Consider the following 9,915-nt stretch of genomic DNA (forward strand, 5'->3'; position numbering starts at 1 on the left):
TCTGTCACTGAAACTGCATTCATTTCCCTTATCCCTTGTAGTCTTTCCTGAGACAGAGACTAATACTTGAATTTATCAAAAGCTACTGATGAGAATTCACTGAATGTTTAAAATTTGCTTTGTGACTCAGTCACAGTAATAAAAAAATGCTCCAGTGAGCAAATGTGTTTTTCTTAGAAATGAAAATGCTGCTGAACTCACCCTGTCAAAGACTAAATTTTCCAGTATTCAGGTGATGGATGGTCTCCATTTCCAATCTTAATTTGCTGGACTCTACATCTCATTATTCAAAAATTCAAGCAAAAGCTCAGACTTCCAAACTTTGCCATCAAGTGAGCGTGCCTCCTTGTGTTTGTGTGTTTCAGATGGGCCAAGAATGTACAGGAACCCCACAGTTCATCTCCACAGGCCAAATATAAGCAACTCATTTAATCTAATAGACATGTTTTGAAAAACAATACTGCATATTTTGGCAGTAATGCGTCAAAGCTGAAGACTATGACGTTCCCTGCCTCACAGTCAGCTGGGGAGGTCTGCGGCTGTAGAGAAGATGACAGAAAGGCGTACAAATGAAAGAAACACCAACAATAGGGTTGACCCACTGGAATGAGATGTGGGCCTCAACAACCCAGCCAACAATATTTGTTTCACTTATTGTGGTTTGACAAGGCTTGTGAAAGAGCGAACAAAAAACTGTATGAAGTGTGATTGACAAATTTCCTCCCGTAACATCAACTTGGACTGTGCTAAACAAATGTTGGCTTGAAATCAGGTTTTCAAACTAGAAAAACAATGCGGTTATAGTCAAAAAGCTGTCCCTAAACTATATTGCGCCATACATTTTCAATAATACAAGGTGAGAGATAAAAGTACCAGTGGCATTATGCTTCATTTTACAACTATCTGACTTGTACTTAGAGATTTGGAAGCCGGTGAATCACTCGGTTTGAATTCAGAATAAAAACTAAAACAGCTCCACCACATTTCCTTGAGTCAGCTTTCAGAATTATGAACTCAGATGTTCTCAGTGGATGTTCATTGGACAAAAACCCAAAAAGAAAAAAAGGATTTAGCAAGATTTATGTCCACGTTTCACATTTCTAGCCATACTGCATACATGTAGTGTGTCTATAAATGCAAGTGCATACATACATTCTCATGCACACAGTCTAGTTTACAGTCCATACGATGACCTCTCTGACTCACATATGATGACAACCATGTAAAGACATGCAGCTGTTCCACAAGCTCTCTGTGTGCATGAATCTGTGTGAATAATGAACATGAATGTGTGCGTTTTCCTGGGCACACTGGGAGTCACTGGGACTTTTCACTAAGGAAGACGAGGGAAATAACCTACCTGCTGGTCCAACTTATACAGATTTCAGCCCCAGAACCAAACACACTTCCTGGCTGAGCAGAAAGCTCCTTTTATGAAGTGGCTAACGCTGGTAAACTACTCTAATGTCTGTTTTGACCCAGATTGGGGCCAAGCAGTGCACAGCTAACCAACAGTCAGGTAAAAACATTACTGTGAATAACGACCCAAAGCTTTTTCTCCTCTTACTTCTAGCCTTCCACCCATCATCTCTCTTCACACGTTGCCCATCTGTCTGTGTCTTATGCAACCATGAAGGCAGACTGACATAGTGAGACCGCCAAACCCAGTTTAGTGCTCATTTTTCTTTGCCAAAGCCAAGCAAGCCTGTCAAGAGCAAGACAGGGTTTTATCTGGCAATTTATGGCAATGAGGTGAATCTTCATGGTTTGAATAAACGATGAGACAAAATACAAATGATGGTGAAGATTTTTATCTGGATAGCATAGATACAGTCATTTCTTTCCTTGTCTTTTTTATAGCTGAAACTCGTATCCAATCCAAGCTTCAATAAAAGCAACAATGGAAAAAGCCATAATTCCTGGATCAACAAGATTACTAGAAAACCAAGAGAATAAAATGAAAGGCTTAGAGCCATATTGCCTTGAAGACATTTGGTCATGAACAAGCAAATGCATGGAAAATAAATAAGACGAGAGCTAAAAAAACAGGAAAATGGATTAACTTGTTCAGAGCAATTACATTAAGTCGCGGGGAGTAGAAGATGATTCATTTGGGAGAAGGTGATGTGAACTATTTCTTTCTCAGGTACAGTGAGCCTGTTACTCCTCAAGGGCCTGAAATCATTAACTAAAAGTCATTAGCTGCTGTCTACGGCAGTCATGGAAAGTGCTGGAAAACTACAGCAGATGTCATCATTTACCCGGTTATCATGTCTAGAGTGAGGCTGAGGAGACACAGATCTTGTCACGAGGCACTGTGAATCACCATGACAAAGTGTTGCACACTTAATAAACTACAAGTATACAACATTACCCCAACTAATGATTTCACACACATACAGACAAAATGAGGCATTGTTAAATGTCAGGAGAGAGAAAAAGGATGGGTTCTGAACCTCCAGCTGTTTGAGTTCTGAATTAGTCAAACTGTTAGTCTTGTTAACTTTGGCTTTGATCACATGTTTTCTGATTTATATCAGACAATATTTGTTACTGTGGAAACAGGCAGTCGCAACGGCAACTATACCATAAACTTCAAATAATATCCAGCTTCACAGACAAAGACTTTACCAGATAATTCTTTAGCGTCTGAACCCCTTTTCGTATGGCAGAACTGAGGAGGGTTGTGTGCATGCATGACAATCATTTCCACTTCATGTTGCAATTGGCCAGATGTGCAGATACGTGAAACTAGACTTTCAATCTCCTTTTTTTTTCATTTTTTACACAACTACTTTCACTTTGTGTGTGCAAATGAGTGCAGAACAATGAACGCTTTTGAGTAAACACTGTCCTAAAGGTTGCACCATCCACCAACATCTGACTATTTTCCAATGTCGCCACTCAGAACTGCTACAATTACTTTTACTTTTTATGTGGTTGGATGACATATAAGCGTGAGATTGTTAAAGAATGACATCACTTAGTCACACTAGCACACATATTTTTTTAGACAAATATCTTTTCATGCCACTAAAAACCACAATTTTACAGAAAATCTGTGTAGACATGAGAACACAAAAATGAAAACAAGGGCAGCAATAATCATTTTGGACCAGCCTCCATCAATGACACATCAAATTCCAGGGAAGACAGTCATGTCTACACAGATCAACTTCCCAAAAATTACATTCCTTCACAACTAAGCAGGGACCAATATTTTGCATCATTTTCACTTGTTTACTGACGGTTTTTACTAACTGTTTGGGTAGGTTTAGGCACCAAAACTACGTGGTTAGTTTCAGGAAAATATCACGCTTTGGTTGACACTGTCATAACCACGATACATGTTAGAAGCTTGGTTAAGTTTAGGCACCAAAATTACATGGTCAGGTTACGGAAAATAGCATGGTTTTGAGTTAAAATGCCAGTCTTTCACAACATGTTTTCTGGGCTAGCAGGGTGAGTGTTTTTTCATAATATGCGATAATATGCGATTGGTTGGCTTGAAAGGGGGCGAAAACATGTTGACCAGAAATGTATTCACTCTAAAAGTAACGTTTCTCCTAAAATCTAATTGTGAAGGCTAATTAGTTGCATCGAAATGTAATTTTTAGGGGGCCAGATACATATAAACCAGTTTTTAGAACTCTTAAATTTAAAAGGCGTTTGAAAAAAAATCTGTCTTCATGACTTAAAATACATTTGCTTGTGGATGAGACTCTTTTGGTATATGCTCAAACGTATACCACAATTCTAAATACTAAATGCAATTTTGCCATAAAGTAAGCCAAAAACTAAGAAACTCATGAATCAGAAATCATTTTGGAACATACATACATAGATGCACTAAACCTACTGTATGATGTATTGGGTGAAAAGAGCGACAGCAGACCGACAGACAGCAGAAACCGAGGGAGACAGAGATGAAGAGAGCTGGAGGACAGCCCTGTCTCTACATGCACGGCTGGTGGAAAAATGTCTCTCTTAATGGATCCCAGCTTTCTACAGCACTTAGAGCAGCCAAGACCCGCCAAGGGAACAAAATATGGCATTATTATTATTATACTGCAATTATCAATTATCCTCTCTCCTTTACTTTCACTGTTTCTTTCTAACACAGATGCTCACGTTCACACACATCACATAGATTTGATTTATTCATACAGGCTCATACAGTCCTAAGTTTCCCGGACATGAATACATGGGAGCATGAAAGCACAAATTAACTAATTACATGTACTCACACACCCAGTTCAACACTCTCACATACTGTTGCACCACAGTTTAGTCGGTGTATAATGACAAGTGGATACGCACACTGTAGATTAGAGTTAGCAGACCCTTCTTTTGCATAGCTAATGGAAAGCGACGATAAACCTCCTTTTTTCTTTTTCCAGTCAGATTCAGACAGATAATTAAAAAACCCCAAAGATTAGACAGTAAATCACCGACAGCCTTTTTTTCCAGCATCACTTCCTCGACCATGTGAAGACACACAGTAAATGTCAGACCAAATCTGCCAGGTATAGGAATAGGATGGATTCTGGAGTACCAGTTGATGGGCTGCATCTCAGTCTGTATCTGCTAGGCTCATCTATCTTGACTACAAAACCTCAGCTCTGTGTAGGCAGCACGTACCTTTCCCGTTACTCACATTGCTAAAGTCAGCCTACAGGCTCTCATCATGCAGATGCTATACTGGAAAAAAATACAGGAGTGTTTGTTGGCTGTGATTCGTGAATAACAGAGCAAAGTTCAATCCTTTCTTTTGAGCAGACTTTTAATCAATAACAGTCAACTTAAGAGCCTGAGCAGACATACGCCCTGCTTTTCTTAAAGCCATCTTTGAATGAGTCAAACTACGACATAACTTGATAAATCACCAAAAACATTTTGAGTGTTTCTGCATTATGATAAGGCACTAAAGTTCGCCCAGAAAGCCTTTTTCTTTGTATTGTTCTGGTCTTTAGTAGCTGGGGCACAGCCAGCAGTCTGCTTATCAGCACTTAGTGAAGGAGGGTGAGCTGAAAACCTGTCCTGAGGGCCAAGCTTTCAGCGCTAAGCCGGAGGATTCAGTCCAAGGCTATTAGCTTTGAACAGGAATCGAGTGAAGAGTAAACCTGCCAAAATTCAGCTAACCTAAGTTTTTGTCTGCAAAACTAAGCTGCTGTGATTTTTTATGAAATACAAAGTATTTCTGTAAAGTTAGTACAAAAAACAAGAATTAACAGCAAAATAAATGAAAAAAAAATTATGATGCTCAGAATGTAATCATTGTCAAAAAGACACCCGGTTTTTATTGAAGACCACATCATCGATGATGATGCTGCAGCTGTGAGTCACCCATTTGACAGCTACTAGCTTAGACTTTTTGGACATTTTTATGATTTGATAGTGACAGTGGAGAGAGACAGCAAATGGGAGAAAGAGAATAAGAGAATGACATGCAGCGTGCTCAGGGCATCTGTACCCATCTGGTATGCATCACAACCACTAAGCTATCAAGTCATCCTATTAGCTTATTTTAGTGTGATTGCATTGGAATCTGCAAATATGAGCCTGTTTTCTGCATAAAGTCGTGAATTGTTTTGGCATATTTGCAAACCTACCGTGATTTGTTCTTTTATCTGACTGCAAAATTGTAAAAACAGCTTGCAGTGTTTCTTTGCAAGTTTGCAGATCTCAAAAAGCACCTGTCCTGCTCTGCCTGTATTGAAAATACCAGTCAGTGCCCCACCAAGCTCCAAACTGAGGGCAGATCCTATGCATGAGCTGAGGTGTGTGCGTTTATACAGAACCAGTCGCTCTACCACCAACACAGTTTTAACAGCTGGGCTGTTGGGACTTGACGGATGAACTGTGCCATATGTCCTGGGTGCATGTGTGTTTGAGCATTTGTGTGTGCGGCTGAGTGTCAGACTCAAATCAACAAACCATAAACAAGCTAACATTTTGACCCCCTTGTAACCTCACATAACCCTTAAATCCATGGTTCAACAACAGATTCAGACATACGTGTAATGCTTCTGTTTAAATGAAAAGAGGCAAAAGAAGAAATCTACCAGTAACACCGAAACAATTCACCCAAAAAGTTTCATCTAAAACACACATCACATTAATTAAACTGAAAACTTCTTCACTTGACATGTGTCTTGCTATCCGTTCCATTTCTTTATATGTATTTCTCAGTTTTGTATGAAAAGCGCTGTTTGTGTATATGCATGGTTTTTATGCATCCCTGTGCACTTCCGTCCATGTGTGTGCTCACTCCTTCTGGTATTTTTATCACTGGAAACCCCTGAACAATTAGCCAGCAAGCGGCTTCCCCTCACTATCTGCTGGTGTGTAATTTAGAGGAAGCAGCAACAGAAAAGCCACGCAGGGCCTCATTAACATCAGCCTCACTATTCCACAATGACTCCCTGTGCACACGCAGCAGGCTGCAGACTGGCACACACATACAGGTCGCACATACAGCAACAAAAGTAAGCTTGGGGTCATTGTTGAGATGCATAGAAAATGTGAAATCCAGCATTATGAGAGACGTAATGAGCTTGTATACACAGATGCAGGCACACACATTCCTCCCAAACATCAATTAATCCATTAGTCTGACTCACCGCTGCCCTTTGGAAGGCTCCTTTTGTGTAGGTGCCCCCTCCTCTGTAGTTGATGGCCGGGATCTCCTGGTTGAACAAGGAGCACTTGTGCTGGTGGGACTTGGGCGCTGAGATGTGGTCCACCCTCGTCACTACATGGGTCTTGGATGAGAAGGTCACCAATGCTACCCGCGTGTCCTCCGGCGCTACAGGGAAGTCAGACAACATCTTGCGAACAAACCTCAACTCACTCAGGAAGTTACTGGCCCCCACGCTTGAAGACTCGTCCACCAGGAAGACCAGGTCCAAGCAGGAGCTTTTCTCACGTAGCTCACGGACATTTCGCTTGAATGCCTGGCCGAGGCGCTCCACTTTGCTTTCGGCGCTTTCTGACAGGTTGCCAGCTGACGACGAGGAGGACAGGGGTGACATCTGTCTGGATCGGCGCGACTGCGGCTGGGTTTGGGATTGTTGTGCAGCCGGCCAAGCTGCGGTCCATACGTTCAGGATGCACAGGACCAGCAGACAAGTAGTCCATGATGGTGTTAGAGAGCACCTTTGACAAAGCATAGTGACAGTCAGTACAGCACCTCTACTGATGAAGGAGTTTGTAGAAAAAAACGTGGATCCTCTTCTCGAGAGGAATTCAGTGAAGATAAATGTATCCTATGCCTGCATCAGCATCCAGAAACATAGCAGACAGCAACATCTCAGTGCACAGTTCCTCAAAAGCATTGCTAGATGAAGACTCATTCAAAATTTGCTTCAGTTCATCTGCTTCTTTCCTCTCCAGTAGAAGAAAACTCTGGTCTGAAAATGTTGAGGCTTCCTCGCAAGGTGTCTTCCTGCCTGACCTTTCTACAGAAATAAATCTGTATATCTGGCTCTGTCCTTGCTCTTTGTACAGTCTGAACACATAAATGCAGTGTTTAAGCCTTTTAAGACTCTGTAAAAAAAAACCATATATATTCTTTATCTTCTCCTGTCTGCCTGCCTGTTAGTCAGTCTTGTAGTACATCAGATCCAAACCCCCCCCAAGCCTCTTCAGTCCTCTTTAGTCCCAGTGTGCTGCCCCTCAGGCTCCTGTTTGCCTATGTGACGCTCCTGCCTGCACCGTCAGCCAAGCTCCGAATGCTTGTTCCCCTCTTCTCCCCAAATCATTTTAAAAAAACACACAGAGGAGGAGGGAGGAAAAAAGTTGAGAGACAGAGAGAGGTTGAGGGGAAAAAAGGGGGCTGTCCAGTCGTGGCGTGAAGTCATTTTTTTCCCCTTCATCTCTCCTCCTCTTTTTCTCTCACCTCCCCCTCTCTCCCTATCTCTTTCTGTCTCTCACCCTTCCCTCTGCCCCCTCCTCTCTCTCTCTCTCTCTCTCTCTCTCTCTCTCTCCCTGTAGTTCTCTATCTCTCTCATCCGGACAGTGGAGTGAGGTTCGATGTCAGTGCTGCGCCTTGCCTGTCAACTTGTCAGCATTCCCAAAGAAAACATCAGCAACAGGCGCCATGATCAACTCCATATGTCCGCACATGCACACACACCATGTACTTAAGACAACATCAGAATAAGATCAAACTAAGTGAGAATGAAAGGTGGGAAAGAGGGAGTAAAAGATAAGGCAGATCAAACCTTGGACAAGACTAAGGAAATGATATCACAGTTTGGTAGAGTTTAGGAGGAAAACTCAAATCTTGATCTGTATTATCTGTACTACAGTTAGGAAGCAGTTACGTGTGCTCTGGATATGTGCTGTGCCAAATCATCACTCTTTTAGCAGCTATCATTGCCTCTCCCTCCTGCCCTCTCTTTCTCTCTTGTTCAAGACATAAAAAAGAGGAGGGATGAAGTGTCCTCTACGCACTTTGGATTTGTCTATTTCTTCCTGCTCCACAGGGAATCGCGCACACTTTCACCGAGCTGCTTTTCGACATCTCTTCGGTCTCTCCTTCTTTCCCCGTCTCTCTCTGCTGTCGTGTTTTCCTTCAGTGATTTTATCTGTAACCAAAACAAAGGCAGCCGGTGTTACAGAGGCACACTGCGCCTATTAAAGCAAAGGCCGGAGATTTACAGCAAAGAGCTGCCTTCACAAGAAGCTGCAGAGGCTCGTGAAGAAGAAAGAAGCAGAGGGAAGGAGACAGGACAAGGAACAGAAAAAAAGAAATGAGGGAAGTGGTGACAAGAAGCAAAGAAGATAACAGTCAACATAAATGAGGGATAGGTAGATCAACAGATTGTGGCCACCCAAGCATTACTGTATATGACTGAAGATCATTTCATTCTAAAACACTGTCCATTGGTCGAGGAATGTTTTCCTTAAGATTTGTGGTTGCAGGGAGTTTCACCCATTGAGCCATAACAGCATCACTGAAGAGCAACTGGATGATAAGATCTGGCTCACAGCTGATGTTTCAGTTCATTCAAAAAGTGTTGGAACGGTCAGACAATGTGTTCCATACCACTTGTGCTTGGGGGCAAGTTCCCACAAAATTCAAAACGTTTCATTATTCAGGAATTAATTACATGCTGCATACTTTTGATCAGAGCTGCCACTATTTTTATCATCAGCCTGTCAGTTATTCCCTTGATTAATCTGTAGATGAATATCCCATGACTCAAGGTGATGTCTTCAAATATCCTATTTTGTCCAACTAACAGTCTAAAACCAACATTCAGTCATAAAAGTTTCAGACTGATCTTCTGATGAAATTTTCAAACATTTTTCAGCACAAAGCATGAAAAAAAAACATCAAACCCAAAGTTCAAAACGTGTATGCAGCCAGAGATGCCCACACACTTTTGTCCTTATAGTGTATAGACAGAAAAACAAACAACAGATATATTGGTGGCAATAAGAAGGTGAAGAAATAAAGAACTAAACAGAAAGTGGAGGAGGCAGAAACAATAAAAGCAGAAAGTCTACAGACAGTGTGTTTGTGTGTGTGTGTGTGTGTGTGTGTGTGTGTGTGTGTGTGTGTGTGTTTCCACCAGAGCAGTCCAGTGCAGTCGGTCTTGCACTATTAGCCACAATGACACATAGCTCAGGCGCACAGAGTGTTTATTAGGCTGTATAAGCCAAGCTTTCTCTCTCTCCCTCACTCTCATTTAACTGCACTGGAAACTTCTGCAGAGAAGAAGTGGGAATAGAAAGTAGCGTCATACTGGCCAGATAAACTGGATGGGAGAGAAACTGAGACACTAACAAAGGCACACAGAGATGAAGACACACACCCTGACCCAAATCCTCACACAGATAAAGACACAAAAACATACAGTCTCGGTCTCACACATGCTGAAAGGGGGATGAGCACAGCTGTGACTT

The 9,915-nt window shown here is 41.8% G+C and overlaps 1 protein-coding gene across 3 annotated transcripts in view; it reads right to left on the minus strand.

Moving 5' to 3' along the window:
* svep1 (sushi, von Willebrand factor type A, EGF and pentraxin domain containing 1) overlaps window positions 1–8,576 on the minus strand; it is a 101,073-nt gene extending 92,497 nt beyond the window's left edge. Inside the window, exons 1-2 of one of the 3 annotated variants that reach the window (XM_035947446.2) lie at window positions 8,458–8,576; window positions 6,624–7,158 (exon numbers count right to left, since the gene is read on the minus strand). In XM_035947446.2, coding sequence (XP_035803339.2) covers window positions 6,624–7,034 — 411 coding nt within the window. In that variant the 5' untranslated portion in view covers window positions 7,035–7,158; window positions 8,458–8,576. Of the gene's footprint in view, window positions 1–6,623; window positions 7,769–8,457 lie in introns of those variants that run through there. The other 2 variants (XM_023268649.3, XM_035947445.2) reach the window with 2 other exon arrangements.
* Window positions 8,577–9,915: the final 1,339 nt, after the last annotated feature.

Source organism: Amphiprion ocellaris, chromosome 23, assembly GCF_022539595.1.
Source record: "Amphiprion ocellaris isolate individual 3 ecotype Okinawa chromosome 23, ASM2253959v1, whole genome shotgun sequence".
Taxonomy (NCBI): domain Eukaryota; kingdom Metazoa; phylum Chordata; class Actinopteri; family Pomacentridae; genus Amphiprion; species Amphiprion ocellaris.